At 35.7% G+C, this 19,298-nt stretch overlaps 1 protein-coding gene across 1 annotated transcript in view; it reads left to right on the top strand.

Moving 5' to 3' along the window:
* Positions 1–18,515, top strand: part of AK9 (adenylate kinase 9) — a 205,989-nt gene extending 187,474 nt beyond the window's left edge. Inside the window, exons 34-38 of the mRNA XM_053712173.1 lie at positions 7,583–7,752; positions 10,590–10,688; positions 11,258–11,360; positions 13,948–14,062; positions 18,184–18,515. Coding sequence (XP_053568148.1) covers positions 7,583–7,752; positions 10,590–10,688; positions 11,258–11,360; positions 13,948–14,062; positions 18,184–18,386 — 690 coding nt within the window. The 3' untranslated portion in view covers positions 18,387–18,515. The remainder of the gene's footprint in view (positions 1–7,582; positions 7,753–10,589; positions 10,689–11,257; positions 11,361–13,947; positions 14,063–18,183) is intronic.
* The last annotated feature ends 783 nt before the right edge of the window (positions 18,516–19,298 follow it).

The following is a 19,298-nucleotide window of genomic DNA, read 5'->3' as shown; positions in this document are numbered from 1 at the left end:
ATTTTGAACGATGGTACCCTGAGAAATTGGTTTAGGATCTTCAAATCCAAAATTGGTCTGAACATTCCCTCTTTTTTGGGAACTACGAACAGATTGGAATAAAATCCCATTCCTTGTTCCTTTATTGGAACTGGGTTTATCACTCCCATCTTTAACAGGTCTTCTACACAATGTAAGAATGCCTGTCTCTTTATTTGGTTTGAGGATAAGTGAGACTTGTGGAACCTTCCCCTTGGGGGTAGTTCCTTGAATTCCAGGAGATAACCTTGAGAAACTATTTCTAGCGCCCAAGGATCCTGAACATCTCTTGCCCAAGCCTAAGCAAAGAGAGAGAGTCTGCCCCCCACCAGATCCGGTCCCGGATCGGGGGCTACTCCTTCATGCTGTCTTGTTAGCAGTGGCAGGCTTCTTGGCCTGCTTACCCTTGTTCCAGCCTTGCATTGGTTTCCAGGCTGGTTTGGGTTGTGAGGCATTACCCTCTTGCTTAGAGGATGCAGAATTAGAGGCTGGTCCATTTCTGCGAAAGGGACGAAAATTAGGCTTATTTTTAGCCTTAAAAGACCTATCCTGTGGAAGGGCGTGGCCCTTTCCCCCAGTGATGTCTGAAATAATCTCTTTCAAATCAGGTCCAAATAAAGTTTTACCTTTGAAAGGAATGTTAAGTAATTTTGTCTTGGATGACACATCCGCTGACCAAGACTTTAGCCAAAGCGCTCTGCGCGCCACAATAGCAAACCCTGAATTTTTCGCCGCTAATTTTGCTAATTGCAAAGCGGCATCTAAAATAAAAGAGTTAGCCAATTTAAGTGCGTGAACTCTGTCCATAACCTCCTCATATGGAGTTTCTCTACTGAGCGACTTTTCTAGTTCCTCGAACCAGAACCACGCTGCCGTAGTGACAGGAACAATGCATGAAATTGGTTGTAGAAGGTAGCCTTGCTGTACAAAAATCTTTTTAAGCAAACCTTCCAATTTTTTATCCATAGGATCTTTGAAAGCACAACTATCTTCGATAGGAATAGTAGTGCGCTTGTTTAGAGTAGAAACTGCCCCCTCGACCTTGGGGACTGTCTGCCATAAGTCCTTTCTGGGGTCGACCATAGGAAATAATTTCTTAAATATAGGGGGAGGAACAAAAGGTATGCCGGGCTTTTCCCACTCTTTATTTACTATGTCCGCCACCCGCTTGGGTATAGGAAAAGCGTCGGGGGGCACCGGAACCTCTAGGAACCTGTCCATCTTGCATAATTTCTCTGGAATGACCAAATTGTCACAATCATCCAGAGTAGATAACACCTCCTTAAGCAGTGCGCGGAGATGTTCTAATTTAAATTTAAATGTCACAACATCAGGTTCAGCTTGATGAGAAATTTTTCCTGAATCTGAAATTTCTCCCTCAGACAAAACCTCCCTCATGGCCCCTTCAGATTGGTGTGAGGGTATGACAGAACAATTATCATCAGCGTCCTCTTGCTCTTCAGTGTTTAAAACAGAGCAATCGCGCTTTCTCTGATAAGTAGGCATTTTGGATAAAAGATTTGCTATGGAGTTATCCATTACAGCCGTTAATTGTTGCATGGTAATAAGTATTGGCGCACTAGATGTACTAGGGGCCTCCTGCATGGGCAAAACTGGTGTAGACACAGTAGGAGATGATGTAGTATCATGTTTACTCCCCTCATTTGAGGAATCATCTTGGGCAATATCATTATTTGTGGCAGTACTGTCCTTACTTTGTTTGGACGCTATGGCACAATTATCACATAAATTTAAATGGGGAGACACATTTGCTTTCATACATATAGAACATAGCTTATCTGAAGGTACAGACATGTTAAACAGGCTTAAACTTGTCAACAATGCACAAAAAACGTTTTAAAATAAAACCGTTACTGTCACTTTAAATTTCAAACAGAAAACACTTTATTACTGAATATGTGAAAAAGTATGAAGGAATTGTTCAAAAATCACCAAATTTTCACCACAGTGTCTTAAAGCCTTAAAAGTATTGCACACCAAATTTCAGAGCTTTAACCCTTAAAATAACGGAACCGGAGCCGTTTTTCAATTTAACCCCTATACAGTCCCAGATACAGTCTTTGCTAAGACCCAACCAAGCCCTGAGGGGAATACGATACCAAATAACGCCTTCTAAAAGCTTTTTCAGAGATTCTTAGATCCTCACACATGCATCTGCATGCCCTGCTCTCAAAAAACAACTGCGCATTAATGGCGCGAAAATGAGGCTCAGTCTATGACTAGAAAGGCCCCCTGACTGAAAAAAGGTGTCCAATACAGTGCCTGCCGTTTTATAAACGTTCCCCAAGATTATAAATGTCAATTGTTAGCCTAAATTTGAATAATATGCACAAATAAAGCAATCGATTTAGCCCATAAAAATGTCTACCAGTTTTTTAGCCCATAATAAGCCCTTTATTCTGTTTGTTTTTGACTAAGAAAATGGCTTACCGGTCCCCATGAGGGGAAATGACAGCCTTCCAGCATTACACAGTCTTGTTAGAAATATGGCTAGTCATACCTTAAGCAGAAGAGTCTGCTAACTGTTTCCCCCAACTGAAGTTACTTCATCTCAACAGTCCTATGTGGAAACAGCAATCGATTTTAGTTACTGTCTGCTAAAATCATCTTCCTCTTACAAACAGAAATCTTTATCCTTTTCTGTTTCAGAGTAAATAGTACATACCAGCACTATTTTAAAATAACAAACACTTGATAGAAGAATAAAAACTACATTTAAACACCAAAAAACTCTTAACCATCTCTGTGGAGATGTTGCCTGTGCAACGGCAAAGAGAATGACTGGGGTGGGCGGAGCCTAGGAGGGATCATGTGACCAGCTTTGCTGGGACTCTTTGCCATTTCCTGTTGGGGAAGAGAATATCCCACAAGTAAGGATGACGCCGTGGACCGGACACACCAATGTTGGAGAAATGTAAATAAAAGCAAAAAACACATATAAAAATACATATAATAAAGTACAGCGGATGACAAATTAAAATACAGCGGATGGCAAATAAAATCTAATCCAGTTATATAAACTGGGTAACCAATATCTAATGGTACGGTGTTGGTAAAGACCCTCTAGTATATACACAAATGTGTATTGAGAAACAAGTTGGTACTTAATGGATTTATCAAAGAAGTGTACAAATTAACTAAGTGTCCAATAGATGATATAATAATAACTCAAATAGTGTTATCAGTAAGTGATAAGACCACTATTATAGTGATACGAGACCCACTTTATGGGTCAACAGTTCATACAGGTGGTGCAAAATGTGATGATTAATACAAATCGTATAATAAACGCCGTGATAAATCGAAAATGAGATGAAAATGTATTGGAATCCTTAAACTGACAGATAAACCATATTATGGATCACAATATATAACACAAAATAAAATACAATTCTGAGGTGATTGAATTGGTGTGATCAAAAATCAAAAAATAAAAGATGTGAAAAATTTAAAAAATACAAAATTACACGTGTGGTCCTGCTAGTGGGAATCTAAACTAAACTGGTACCAGCCATTATCTCAATTAACCTAATTAAATCTGGAAGATGGACTCAGTGGTCCGGTAATATGTCTAACTTTAATATCTTATAAACAATAAACCAATAAAACAAATAACACAAGCTATATAATCGATATGAACAACATAAAAAACAGAGAGTTTATGTCTAGTTTGGCCAAAACTAATCCACAACTCTTAAAGGTGTGTTTCCACAACTCTTAAAAGATAATAATAATGACAATGACAATGTCCTTAAAAAGTCAATTTGATAAAAATGAATCCTTATAATGTCTGATGAAAAAAAGTCCTCAATGTATGGTGGAGTCCAAAGTCCTACTCCTTTGTTAAGACAGAAACCTGAAAAAGATGGAAAAAGCGCACTAAACAAACAGCGCTACAAGGGTATGGACTATTGAAATTAGTCTTACCGATCAAATCCTGGTCCTGGATAGTTGTCGTCTACGCGTTTCGGCCCTCGTAACGGGCCTTTTTTTTTTTGTCTTGAAAAAGGCCCGTTACGAGGGCCGAAACGCGTAGACGACAACTTTGTACCAAAGATTTGAGAGGCTCATTATATCCAGGACCAGGATTTGATCGGCAAGACTAATTTCAATAGTCCATACCCTTGTAGCGCTGTTTGTTTAGTGCGCTTTTTCCATCTTTTTCAGGTTTCTGTCTTAACAAAGGAGTAGGACTTTGGACTCCACCATACATTGAGGACTTTTTTTCATCAGACATTATAAGGATTCACTTTTATCAAATTGACTTTTTAAGGACATTGTCATTGTCATTATTATTATCTTTTAAGAGTTGTGGAAACACACCTTTAAGAGTTGTGGATTAGTTTTGGCCAAACTAGACATAAACTCTCTGTTTTTTTATGTTGTTCATATCGATTATATAGCTTGTGTTATTTGTTTTATTGGTTTATTGTTTATAAGATATTAAAGTTAGACGTATTACCGGACCACTGAGTCCATCTTCCAGATTTAATTAGGTTAATTGAGATAATGGCTGGTACCAGTTTAGTTTAGATTCCCACTAGCTGGACCACACGTATAATTTTGTATTTTTTACATTTTTCACATCTTTTATTTTTTGATTTTTGATCACACCAATTCAATCACCTCAGAATTGTATTTTATTTTGTGTTATATATTGTGATCCATAATATGGTTTATCTGTCAGTTTAAGGATTCCAATACATTTTCATCTCATTTTTGATTTATCACGGCGTTTATTATACGATTTGTATTAATCATCACATTTTGCACCACCTGTATGAACTGTTGACCCATAAAGTGGGTCTCGTATCACTATAATAGTGGTCTTATCACTTACTGATAACACTATTTGAGTTATTATATCATCTATTGGACACTTAGTTAATTTGTACACTTATTTGATAAATCCATTAAGTACCAACTTGTTTCTCAATACACATTTGTGTATATACTAGAGGGTCTTTACCAACACCGTACCATTAGATATTGGTTACCCAGTTTATATAACTAGATTAGATTTTATTTGCCATCCGCTGTATTTTAATTTGTCATCCGCTGTACTTTATTATATGTATTTTTATATGTGTTTTTTGCTTTTATTTACATTTTTATGAATTCTGGAGATCAGAATCATATTGTTTTTATATAATAAATATATCCGTTTGACATTTGATTAATTTAATTTTAAGAGAAACAATTGGAGATTATTTCTATTTCCTGTGGTATATCTAAGCCATTGGCGCTCCTATATATCCTGTTTCATTGTTCCGTTTTTAGACCTATTAGGGGGTCTTCTTTATAGTGAGCAGATATCAGTCCTAGGCGCTAGTTACTTTTCTTCTCAAGCTTTTAAAATTGTTAATCAAACTTAATTTTACTGTCCTTTGTTTGTCTGAGTGCTTTTCAGATTTATTTGATTTCTTTTTATGGCTACGTCCTGATCATTTTACCATACACTGTTTTTATATGACAGCTTATACTCTTAATGAATTTGTCAGCATAAAAACAGCTATTGAAGTACTAAATTGAAACATAATATGAAATTCTGACAATGTAAAAATTGTAGTATTGATCATTTTCTTTTTAAGACTTAAAGGAATGTGAGATCCTAATATTTTTTCTTTTGTGATTCAGACAAAGCAAACAATTTAAAAAAAAGTTTTCAATTTACTTCTATTATCAAATTGGCTTCATTCCCATGGTATTCTTTGTTGAAGAGAAACCTAGGTAGGTGTGTAGAGCACTACATGAGGAAATTAGTGCTACCGTCTAGTGCTCTTGCAAAGGGATAACATTCTTGCAAAACTTCTGCCATAAAGTGCTCCAGGCACGTGCACACTCCTGAGTTTACGTCCCTGCTTTTCAACAAAAGATATACCAAGAGAACAAAGAAAATGTGATAATAGAAGTAAATTAGGAGTTTGTTTAAAATTGCATGCTCTATCTGAATCATGAAATAAAATGTTGGGTTTCATGCCCATTTATTCAGAGCAAACTTACGTAGGTTCAGGAATTTGCATGTGTCTTGAGCACTACATGGGAGCAGTGTTTGTAACAATGTTTATATGTTATACATCAAGACTACATCAGTATGGAAAAGAGTTGAGTTACAAGAGAAAGAGGTACAATGGAAAATAGAAGTCAATTACATTTTTTAAATTCTACACTTTCTCAGTAATTACATTTTTAATATAATGCCCTTGTCCCTTTAAATACATTTTAAACATAGTTGTTTCAGTTTACTATTTTGCATAATATTGATGTAAGGTTTTATTAGCTACAATTTTGTTGATTTCATACTCTTCTCCCCATCTGGTCAGCTTCATGGGGGTAAGATTTGAATACTTCTCTCATGTGTGCCCTGTTATGAGTGAGATTTTCACATCCTGATCAATCTGCTTCTTCACTTTAGAACAAAAAGCATGTGATGTTTTATCCATGTGTAAGTTTCCGCTTTTATTGTAGGTTTTTCCAACTTTTTCCCACAAGGGATCACATTAGAGGTTTTGCAGCTGCTCGTCCTATGAATGCATTTTAGAAAATTCAGAAATTTTACACAAAAATATATACTTAATTATAATCTTGAATTTAATAATTATTTAGCCACATAAGTGTCACAATGCTGCATATACACACAGACAGGGGTCAAGTCCAGCAGAAACTCATGGGAATGGAGTTCCTGCACAATTTTGGCAGGTGGAACTAAGTTCCCCCTGGACAGAAAACAGAGACACTTCAGTAAACACTGCTGCTGTTAGTGGGAGGAGCTGGAGCACAGTCTGGTTAGAGGGATAGTGAGATCATCTAGTAAGGGGCAATAACACTACAATACACTAAAATGTAAGCTTGTCAGCGGACCTGCTGTGTGATCACCCTGCACTGTGTGGAACATATGGTGCTTACATTTCTGTGTGGTTTGCTCTGGGGTTATTTAGCTCCCCTCAGCAGAAATGCAACTATTGCACCTTAAGTGGGTGAGACTCTGTTACAAAGGAGGAGTCTCAGGCCCAAAGGCAACCATTCAACTCTTCATAGGATTTAATTTGCTTTCATTAACCAAGGTGTATAGATTATATGCATATAAATATAGTGTGTGTATAAAACAATATTAATTGTGAGAGGGATGGGAGTCTTGGTGAGTTCCCACACTTTGTTTTGTAGGACTTGACCACTGCTCACAGACTATGCTATATTAACATAGACAGAAATAAGCTTTTTTGCTCAGAAGGGAAGGCAATGTGTGTGTTGCAAATGGTTAGATGTGAGGAGGAGGAGGAGTGGTAGATGTTAAAAGCGCACTGTAAAGGACCCAGTGAGCCCCAGGCCTTAGGGTGGACGTCTGTTTAATAGTAAATATCATATCTGAGTTGTTCTTTTGTGTATTTATATTCTGCATGTCTCAGAGAAAAAACATTAGCTATATAGAAGAGAGAGAAAAAAAATGTTGTTACATAATTAACACATACTTCACTGATTAGTTTGGAAATTCTTGATAGTGACTATTTTGTACACCCATTATTTATTTATTTTGTTATATTAGGCCTTTTTAGAAGCTGCAGAACTGTATGTTCCACCTCTAGCGCCACATCCTCTACCTCCACCTGAGATGCTCCCAAAGAAATTAACTGTGGGTGATGTGAAGTCTAAATTTCCCAGAAATGCAGAGATGAGGGGATACTGCTCAGTTACTTACTTGGATGGAAAGAAAAGGTTTGTTGTCCCTAAATATAAGTGCATAATACTTTGTTACTTTTTTAAGAAACAGATGTTACTGGTTTTTTTTAGTTATGTAAGGTACCTCTGCAATAAAAAGATAATAAAAAATGTGGCCACAAATGGCACCTACCATAGAAACATTTATTAAAGTGAAGGCAAACTTTGGTGAATGAAAGCCCGTTTTTTAAAAAATACTATTAAAAACGGGCACTTTCATTCATCTAAGTTTACAAAGCAGCCGTTTTGTTAAAAAAATTACCTTTTTTTCTTTTCACAGTTAGAGCAGTTTCCCCCACCTAGAGATCCTCTATTCCTCCAATCACAGCATGGCCTCAGACAATGACTAGCCTGGGGGGAAAGCTGTGATTGGAGGAAGCCGGATTAGTCATTGCTGACATGTGAATAGAGGATCTCTAGGTGAGGGAAGCTGCTGTAGCAGTGGAAAAAAAAAGGTAATTGTTTTACCAAAAAGGCTGCATTGTAAACTTTGATGAATGAAAGTGCCCCTGTTTTTAATAGTATTTTTAAAAAACGGGCTTTCATTCACCAAAGTTTGCCTTCACTTTAATGTGGTTATAGGCCGTTTTTTTTTTCTTCATTAAGCCATTAAAAATGTATTTATTTTTTCTTTATTAAGCCCTCAAAAATTCATTTTACCCATAATTATCAGCTCTCTTGCTAAGTGCACCCATACTTATTATATACTGTTTTTTATCAGACAACAAGGGCTTTCTTGTGAACCAATATGGGTTAATTAAAATTACAATAAATAGGAATTTAATGCTAAAAATGCCTCAAATAGATTAATTATCTTGTCCTGAGTTTAAAAATACTAAATATGTCTAGGTTTCCAAGTAATTTATAGCAAATATAGGCCAAATGCTACAAGGATAGAATTAGTGGTTTAAAGCTAACATTTACTATGCTTGGCCTATAAGCTTAAAGGGAATGTAAACTCACGGTTACCTCTAATCATCATGTTGTGTAACTCCCAAAATAAAGGCTAGTTTAAGTCATCATTTTTTTAATATTGCACCACAAAACCGAATAGAAAAGGTATTTACCGATATTTTTATTACTGTATTCCTCCGCCCGCCATCTTGTCCCGCATTTCTAAGGTGATTGACAGTTCCTTTAACTAATAATCTATTCCCCCCCCCCGGGGCGTTCAGAGCCTTTTTTTTCAACGCTACGCAATGTCACTGTGCATGCGTTCCCTTCAGAATCTGGATTGACAAGCAATGTGCGTCCACGACTAGCGCATGCGCAAAACATTTACCAGCTCATCTGCATTAGCGATCACGGATAAACCGCGTAAACGCGCAGGTGCAATGAAAATTTGTTGGCCGATAATGATTGACAACGGATCACGGAACGCATGCGCATATTAGCCATCGTGTAAAAACGCATGCACAAATCGAGTTCTCGTCGTGAGTGCGCTTCAGAAGTACGTAATAGAGCGGCCGGGACCGCTCTATACGGAATGCAGTCTGAATACAGGAAGTCAAGGATGGGAGGAGTTAACCAGCAAAAACGGAGCTAAGTTTTAATATATGTTTTAATATGAAACAGTTCATTTTTATTTATTTTTTTAAACATAGCGGTTTAAATGATAAGTTGATTGTAAATTGGTAGTGACGATTACATAGTCAAAAGTTTACATTCACTTTAATAGCAGTCATCCAATCCAAAACCACTACACAAAAGTATATATACCAGCATATATACCTAGAGGCATTTTCACATTTTTATATTTATCCCTTTCATCACCAAGGGCAGAAAATAAAACAGGGGTAAAAAAAAAATGGGATGACATGTAGTCATTGGGACTGGCTGTCACAGTGATCACATGACCATAGTTGTACTTTATAGGGCATCACTGGTCTGCCTCACTCCAGAGGAATCCAATGATAGCCTACTAAGCCTGATGCTAGTATTCATTGCAGCATGCCAGTATCTAGGCTCCATTTTAAGCATACAAACACTGTGAATAGTTGTCTCAGTGCTTACACAGTAACAATCAAACTTGTCTGTTACTGCACCGTTGCTGGATAACCTCACATGCAGGTATCCAGCAGCCACCTGAGATACACGCTGATATGGGTTTGTCATGAAGGAGTAAAGCATCAAAGAGAAGATACCATAACTATAATATAATACAATCTAAGGGGGCGCTTGTAAAAGAGTAAAACTGCTTAATAGTTGTCAGTATACAGTATGTCTGATACAATGTATAATATACAAATAACCATATTAAGTATACATACAGATTTTACTAAGAAATGTCCCAAGTGAACAAAATATACTTCTTGGATATAGGAGAATCCTCCTTAAAATAAATTTTCGTATGTTGGCTGCCTCCTCCCCACCGATTGATCCGGGTTAAAGCTGTAGAATATAAAGAAGAACAGAGGGGCGCCTCATGTGCAGAATCATCAAACACAAATATGAACTTGATATAATATAGGTGAAATGGGTACTCACATATTAATAGAGCACACCAATGTGCTAGTAGGTGCAGGCCGTAGCATTATCGGGTGTAATGAATATAAAGCATAGATTTGGCCTATATTATATTGAGTTCATATTTGTGTTTGATGATTCTGCACATGAGGCGCCCCCCTGTTCTTCTTAATAAGATACCATAACTACCTACTAACCACTTGAAGTATTATGTTTTTATATTTTCAGGTATACTGCAGTCTGATCAGTATTGATTAGCTTCTTAAATATTTAGCAATAAGCATTGGAAAATTCATATGTTTACAATTTATAATACATTATTTTGCTACTGCAGTATATATTATTGGCCTTTATATTTTGCTCCATAGATATGAAGCACTTGTCCCTGGTCACATTGAAAATGCTGTTGAATATAAAGAAAAAATATATTTTTTTGAAAATGAAGAAAAGCTGCAAAAGTTTATGAGGTAATTTTGTTTTTAGATGTGTAGTTTTTCTGTTGTCAGTAAACAGAGACTTACAATACAATACAAGTCTTTTCTCTGGTATTCAAAATATATTGAAGCGACTAAAACACCTGATTATGTATTTTGCAGTTGTGAAGAAATGTAGATGAAACTATGGATACCCACCAAAACAAAAGATTGATTAGCCAGGAGGATCTAAATTTTTGAGATAGTGTTTTGTTTGGTATATACCTTAAATATTACTGACGCAGCATGCTTATTTTTAGGCAAATAAGGTGAAACTGTATTTATTTTTGCTGTGTTATATTTATACAATTCTGCCCCTAGAAATTAGTAAGAACTAAAGCCCTTCAATCAATTAATTAATTTATATATACTGTGTATTTCTTATGGGATGTATGGAACAGAACAGAAGATTTAGCATTATGTGATTGTGTATATGTCTTTCTTTATGTATGTATATGTGTATATATATATATATATATATATATATATATAATTTTTTTTTTTTATTAATTAATTAATAAGTGAAATGGTCATTATGAGTAATTGTTTGTTGCTAAATCTAGACTTCCTGAAAAATATTGGAACCAAGAGCTTCCCAGGAAATTGCCACCAAAGAAGGAGCCAATCTTGCTGACTTCACTTCCTTTAACTGGATACCTTGAACAGGTATTTTGTATCTAAATGTTTATGACTAAATGTTAACATAATATGTTTTGCAGTTGTATAACACCATCCATGTGCATCAGTCAAAACGAGTGTAAATGTGCTGTTTATGTTAAAATTAGACCCTGGTCAGTAGAGTTTACAATCTATTTACAATCAGGTTAAATTAACCACACCCTAGCCCATGTGTCTGTAAATGAAAATGCACTTATGATTGTTGTAGGAGTGTTAGACAAAGGGAAGATTGTTCTTTTTTTATGTAGGCAATGTTTTACATGAGATGCTGGGAAAGGTTTTGACAATCTTTAAAGAAACATTAAACACTAAATATATTTTATTAGTATTGAATGTATCCTCCGCCTTCCTCTAGTCATGGGTGCCTTCATGTTGATACCTAGCTTTCACTGCAATGAAACCTAGGCTCCAAAATGGCGGCCTCCATAAATAGGTTGAGGTGCATAAAATATATTTAGGGGTCGATTGAAGAAGTAGTCAATGCTGCTTATTCCGCGCAAGCCTTAAGGCTCACCGGAAATGGCGGTGTATAGCAATCATCCCGATCAGATACGATCGGGATGATTGACACCCCCTGTAGCGGCCGATTGGCCGTGAATCTACAGGGGGCGGCATTGCACAAGCAATTCACTAGAAATGCTTTTGCACCATTAAATGCCGAAAGCGTATGCTGTCCGCATTTAGCGATGTAAGGCGGACATGATTTGCTACAGCGGATCATGTCCGTCTGACAGTTAATAAATTGGCCCCTTTGTCTTTAATATCCCTTTAAAGTTTGTGGAGACATTCTTGTGTGCTACAATGGCTTCTAAAGAGTAATATGGGAACACAAATAAAGAAATACACAGGAATGAACAGCCCTGAAGCTAACAAGAGTTAGTTACATGAATCTTTATTAGAATTCAATTTCAAGAGAAGGGCAACAAATTTAAAAGCCAGTAATTTAGATTTAAGTAAAAAATTACCATGTCTGCCATGTAGGAACAGGAAACCGGTTCAGTGAGGGTGACACTTTTCAATGGGTTATAGAGTATGTTTAGATTGCAAGTTTTCAGTACACTGAAGGCCCTTTTTGTTAGAAATTAGTGTCAACAATTACATGAAATTTATAGGCCAGATTACAGTGGCGCGCTGTTATTTGCGCAAGTCACGATAAGCAACCTCGCTAACTTGCACACACATTACAAGTTAAAAGTAAACCTGTTCACTTGAGTGCAAATTAAATTTGCATGTGTCAGGTTTGCACAATTAAAGACCTTGCGCAAAGGCCAAGTGTTAAAAAAAAAAAAAAAAGCGCACCAAACACAACATAAATACATAATACATTAAACTAAACTGTTACACTCATATTAAACACTATCTGATGTAAAATTTTCATATAAATATTAATACAAATTATTTATAAGGGTTAAAAGGTATGTGGTATATAACAAGGTATTTGAATTGAAAGGGCTATATTATATACATGTCTATACATGTGTGTGTATGTGTATATATATATATATATATATATATATATATACACATACATAAACACATACAGATATAGGTATAGATAGATATTTTTTTTTAAATATATATATATTAAAAATTACACAAACATTTTCTACTATGTGAAGAACATTGGAATATGAAATATGAATAACTCATGTCGGGTTGAGCGCCCTTGGTCTTATGCGGTGTAGGGTTAGCATGCGAGCAATAAGTGTTAGGGTTTTATTTTCATAACATTGAAGTCTATGGGGCGAATGCATTGGTGCAGTTGCTATATCCAAAGTCCTGAAGTTAAAGGGACAGTTTACTCAAAAATTTTCTCCCCTTTAATTTGTTCCCAATGATCCACTTTACCTGCTGGAGTGTATTAAATTGTTTATAAGTAGCTCCTTTACCCTTATATTGGCATTTGAAATTGTTAATTTAGCATGTGGTATCCCCTATTCTGAAAGTTTGTGGCCGCAGGTCCCAGCTATAGATAAGCTTTGTAAACACAGCCAGCAGAAGAAATTACACTCCCAGTGTGATAAAGCAGAGATAAGGTAATAAAATGTTGATTTTCCATTGTTCTCTCAAAGTACTGGTGATTGTTTTAAGGACAGATATAAGATAAAGAAGCAGGTATATGTGCACAATGTGATACAGTAATGAGATCTGATTATACCTACAAGCTCAACCTATTTTATTAGGCTGTGGCTTCAAAACACAAAATCAGAGCTTTAATATACAGAAATAAACCTTAAAAAGCTAATTTTCATACATTTTTTACTCTACAGTTGGTAAAAAAAGCAATTGTAAACACATTAAGGGAAAAACTATTTTACAGTATACTGTCCCTTTAATGCGTATTGGGTTTTGCTTGCGCGCAAACCTTTTACCTTTAACTTGTAATGCATGTGCAAAGCTGTGCGCATTAAAACTTTACTTCTAGAGTTGTTTGCGTGTGAGCAAAAGCGCTGAGTAGTGCACCACTTGTTATCTGACCCTATGTGTTTTAATTTGGAGCACTGGCTAAATTAGGACAGCTCATGATATTACTATCCTTTATAGTAAATTTTTTTATTGTCTTGTTATTTTTTAGGGAGCAGCTACTGCTTTAATAAAAGCACTTAATGATGTTGGCGCTCTTAAGCCTAAGTACCCATTCTTAAGTGTAAAAAGATCTGCCCTACTATACATTGCATACCACCTAAAAGGTAAGTTAAACACGTGCAAGATTTAAACATGTGTTAGTCATCAATCAGGTGCATCCGAAATTTGGCAATCTATACCAATAAACCTCAGCCAGGGTATTGTCAAGGACTAAAGTAGCACAGCCTATACCTGAGTGGTGTCATACAAAATTTAAATTAGTTGAAAAGATTCCAAATTGCTTGTAATAACTTTTTTAAAGGAATTTAAAATATAGCAGCACCACATAAAAGTGAATACAAACTTTTATTAAAGAAAACGTTTCGGGAATCTAGAACCCTTAGTCATGTCCATCATTAAAGCAGTGTTTGCAGCTATGTATAACATTAATACAAGCATTGTTGCAAACACTGCTTCCATAGAGTGTTAAAGGCATGTGCATTGACTTTCCTGAGCTTTTTCCAATTTCAAGAGAATGAAGGAAATTAGACAATATATGTAAGAGTTAACCTAGGTAGGCACATGAGAAGCAATGCACCAATAGAAGCTAGCTGTTGATTGGTGGCTGCTATGTCTCTTGTCATTGGCTTAACCAATGTGTTCAGATAGCTCCCAGTAGTGCATTACTGATTCTTCAACAAAGGATAAAAAAGAATGAAGCAATTTTGATAATAGAAGTATTCCTGAAAGTTGTTTAAAATTGTACACTCTATCTGAATCATGAAAGATAAAATTTGTGTTTCATGTCCCTTTAATACTGTTGTAAAATCCTATCCCATGAACATTTAACATTTTAAGGCTTCTATGTGCAGCAACCAATCAGCAGCTACTGAGCATATCTAGATATGCTTTTCAGCAAAGAATATCAAGAGAATAAAACAAATTAGATAATAGAAGTAAATTAGAAAGATGTTTAAAAATGCATTCTCTTTCTAAATCATGAAAGAAAAAATGTGGGTATCATGGCCCTTTAATTATGGACTAAATCACACTACAAGGCCATTGACACCCCAAAATTCTCTTTTTTTATTGTTTATATGTTTAGCTTTTGAATATGTTGTAGACCTGAACAAAACATACGCAGCAACACAATCAGATTTGAGCAGTTAAAGGGACAGTCTAGTCCAAATTAAACTTTCATGAGTCAGATAGGGCATGCAGTTTCAAACATCTTTCCCATTTACTTTTCTCATCAAATTTGCTTTGTTCGTTTAACAAACCTAGGTAGGCTCATATGCTAATTGCTAAGCCCTTGAAGGCCGCCTCTTATCACAGTGCATTTTAACAGTTTTTCACAGTTAGACAGTATTAGTTCATGTGTGCCATATAGATAGCATTATGCTCACTCCCGTGGAGTTTTTTATGAGTCGGCACTGATTGGCTTGAATGCAAGTCTGTCAAAATAACTGAAATAAGGGGGCAGTCTGCAGAGGCTTAGATACGGGGTAATCACAGAAGTAAAAAGCATATTGTTTAAGTCACCAGTTAAAAGATCATATGGGTTCATGCTATATTCCTGATAAAGTATTACTGCTAGTGCCATTAACATTCTGCCTTCTTCATTTATACAATTACGACACTCTAAAGTAGTACCTACTACTTGATGCTATTTACATATGTTATTCATGTTTATTTATACATTATATGTACGTATATGAATGACAATATTTGTCTGAATAAAACTAGCCCATTTATCTTAGTGTTAGTTCAATTAAGTTCCACTAAGGTTGCTTTTATCATCTCAGGTAAACTGTTCCACTTCAGATGATAACCTCCCCCCGCCCCCACATCCCAGGTTATACCGTATCATTCCAATTTATACTGTTCTATATTGGATGTGGGTCACCTATGGTCCATACGTGACCATTCCATTTCAAGCGGTGCTTACCCGCTGAAAAAACACCCTGAAAGTGTCATTAGGCCCAATAGGGTCTTTGCTATGACTACTGTACCCCAGAGTTTATTTTGCCTATATTACAGAGCCCATGAGGGGCCAGATAACTAGTCATTCATAGAATCTATTGTATACATAAAATGGAGGTTTCAGTTAATACTGTGATATTTCTTATGTCTGTTAATTTGTTTTCTAGCTAAAGATTGCATTGTATTGTGTCCTATGACAGGCTGTTATTATTTGCAATATTCACCATTTATTGTACATTTTATTATATTTGTTTTTGCAAAACCTCAATAAAAGGTGATTTAAAAAAAAAAAGATCATATGGGTATCTGTGTATTTGAGCAGATATGTGCATTGAGAGGATTTGAATACCTCAGAATGCGGATGAAAGCGGCTGCTCATGCTATTTGGCTATTTTTGGAGCCAAAATGTATTCTTGTGAAACTTCAACACACTAGGATCTGGATTTACACAGATCCTAGTGTTGCAGTTTCACAAGAATAAATTAAATTCTGAAAATAGCCAAACGGCACAAGCAGCTGCCGCCTTCTTCATTCATGCACATATCTAATATGGAGTATGCATTGCCATGTTAATGATACATAGTTATTCTGCCTTGCTGAATAGAATCAGATGGGCTCATATATTTATCAGTGGCCCTTACCATTGTTTCTTCTTTTAAGATTAAACCATTTTTATGAATCAGTTACTGTACACTTGTAAGCTGTAGTAATTATTCAAATTACAAGTAGTACAGAAATGAATAGATGGTAAATGGAAAGCCAAGATGGAGGTCATATCTGAGCTTAAACCTAATCAACAGTATTATTATTATTATTAATTATTTATAAAGCGCCAACAGATTCCGCAGCGCTGCCCATGGGTACAAGGATAACAGTACAGTGGAGAAACAATACGATAAGAGACAAAATTTTACAGACAAAAACAGGGGGAATTGAGGGCCCTATTCCCGTGGGAACTTACAATCTAGATACAGTAAACTTTATTAAACTGACATTAAGCACATGATGTATTCAATGCACAAATTTGCCCTCACAGTATATGTGTGTATGCCGCTGAAAAATAGTAATAACTTTTACTAGAAGTATTTTTGCTAATGAAAGTATATTGCAAAAATGCTTCTACTTAAAATGTAAAGGGATATGAAACCCAAAAAAAAATTATTTTGTGATTCAGACAGAGCATAGTATTTAAAAAAAATCTCCCATTTACTTATTATCAAATCTGCTTCGTTCCCATGATATTCTTTATTGAAGAGATACCTAGGTAGATGTCTGGAGCACTGCATGACAGGAAATAGTGCTCTTGCAAATTGATAACATTCTGCTGCCATATAGTGCTCCAGAAATGGGCCGGCTCCTAAGCCTTTGAACATAGGATACTAAGAGAATGAAGAAAAATTGATAACAGAAGTAAATTAGAAAGTTGTTTTAAATTGTATGCTCTATCTGAATCATGGAAGAAAAATGTTGAGATTTCTCTTTAAACATAGAAGAATAAATATAGATCTTTAGATTCCATAACATAATTAACACTACCATGTGATAACCTAGGTTTCCCTATTTTTTTTTTTAAAAAAAAAAATACTTTTAGATCTCCTCATTTATAGGGACAGGTGTAAATAAGTTTTTATATTGGTCAAATAATGACTTTGCAGACTATAGCAGCGTTAGGCTTGTGAAGTCTGCAGTGGGCCTTTCCAGTTAGATTTAAAGGGACAGTCTAGTCAAAATGAAACTTTCATGATTCAGATAGAGCATGCAATTTTAAGCAACTTTCTAATTTACTCCTTTTATCAAATTTTCTTAGTTCTCTTGGTAGCTATATTTGAAAAAGCAAAAATGTAAGCGTAGTAGCCGGGCCATTTTTGGTTCAGTAAGGAATAAAGTCGTGGACTCTCCCTGCCTTATGGAAAGAAAACAAAATTTATGCTTACCAGATAAATTCCTTTCTTTCCTGGCAGGGAGAGTCCACGACCCCGTAAAAGTTTTTTCTTTGTTTGGGTGGCTCCCTTTTTGTTTTTCTTCTGGCACCTTTAATCCCTGATGTTTTTCCTACTTTTCCTCGGCCGAATGACTGGGGAGATAGGGGAAGTGGGAAGGATATTTAAGCCTGGGGTGTCTTTGCCTCCTCCTGGTGGCCAGGTGTTGTATTTCCAAACAGTAAGGAATGCCAGGAAAGAAAGGAATTTATCAGGTAAGCATAAATGTTGTTATTTTCCCTATACAATTTTTTAAAATATTAACAGTACTTAATATTTTTCAGCTTACAATCATCGGAATTCAGATTATGTTCGAAAAAAATACAAGAAAAAGCTGGATCAGTTTGTCGATCATTGTGAGCTTATTACATACTTGGGTGATAAGATGACACGGAAGTACAAAGAACCACAGAGAAGACCAGTTGATTTTGATTACAAAATGCAATCTTTCTTATCACTTAAAAATGTGAACCCAACATGCAGTTAAACATTTTGTAAATCCCAAAAACAATTTTATAAGAGATTTATGTGTAACATTCTAAGTGATATTTTCACTGATACTTAAAGGGCCAGTAAACCCACAAAATAATGTTATATAATTCTGCACATAGTGCAGAATTATATAACATCAGCTTAGCACAAACTTTGTACCTTAAAAGATTTCAGTGAAAAAAAATGCTACAAAATTTACTTTCACAGTACGCCGCTCCTGGCTCTACTGAGCGGGTCTGTTTGTTTCCTCTAAGCGCATCGGGCACGCTGTCTATTCACTCAGTAGAGCCAGGAGCGGCATACTGTGAAAGTAAATTTTGTAGCATTTTTTCACTGAAATCTTTTAAAGGTACAAAGTTTGCGCTAAGCTGATATATAATTGTTTAAGAAATGACTCTAAATGAGATTAAAGGGACACAAAACCTCCAAAATGTCCTTCATAATTTGGATAGAACATACAATTTTAAACAATTTTCAAATTTACTTTTATTATCAAATTTGCTTCATTCTCTTTTTATCCTTTGCTGAATGAACAGCATTGCATTACTGGCAGCTAGCTGAACATATAGTAAGCCAAATAGCCAATCACAAGAGATAAATGTATGCAGGCACCAATCATCAGCTAGCTCCCACTAGTGTAGGATATGTGCATATTCATTTTCAACAATGGATACCAAGAGAACAAAGCACATTTGAAAATAGGAGTTATTTTTAAAGTGTCTTAAAATTGCATGCTCTGTCTGATTCTTGCAAGGTTAAGTTTGACTTTCCTATCCCTTTAAGAACCTTATTCAACATAAGGATACTTGTTCTCCACTCTAAATAACTGGCAAAGGAACTGAGACATTTAAATGTGCATTATTAGCTCATATTGACTTCAGTTCTGGATTAAAGATTGATAATTAAC

The sequence above is a fragment of the Bombina bombina genome, chromosome 4 (genome assembly GCF_027579735.1).
Source record: "Bombina bombina isolate aBomBom1 chromosome 4, aBomBom1.pri, whole genome shotgun sequence".
Classification (NCBI taxonomy): domain Eukaryota; kingdom Metazoa; phylum Chordata; class Amphibia; order Anura; family Bombinatoridae; genus Bombina; species Bombina bombina.
The sequence above is the reverse complement of the archived record's forward strand: the minus strand, read 5'-3'. Positions and strand labels throughout refer to the sequence as shown.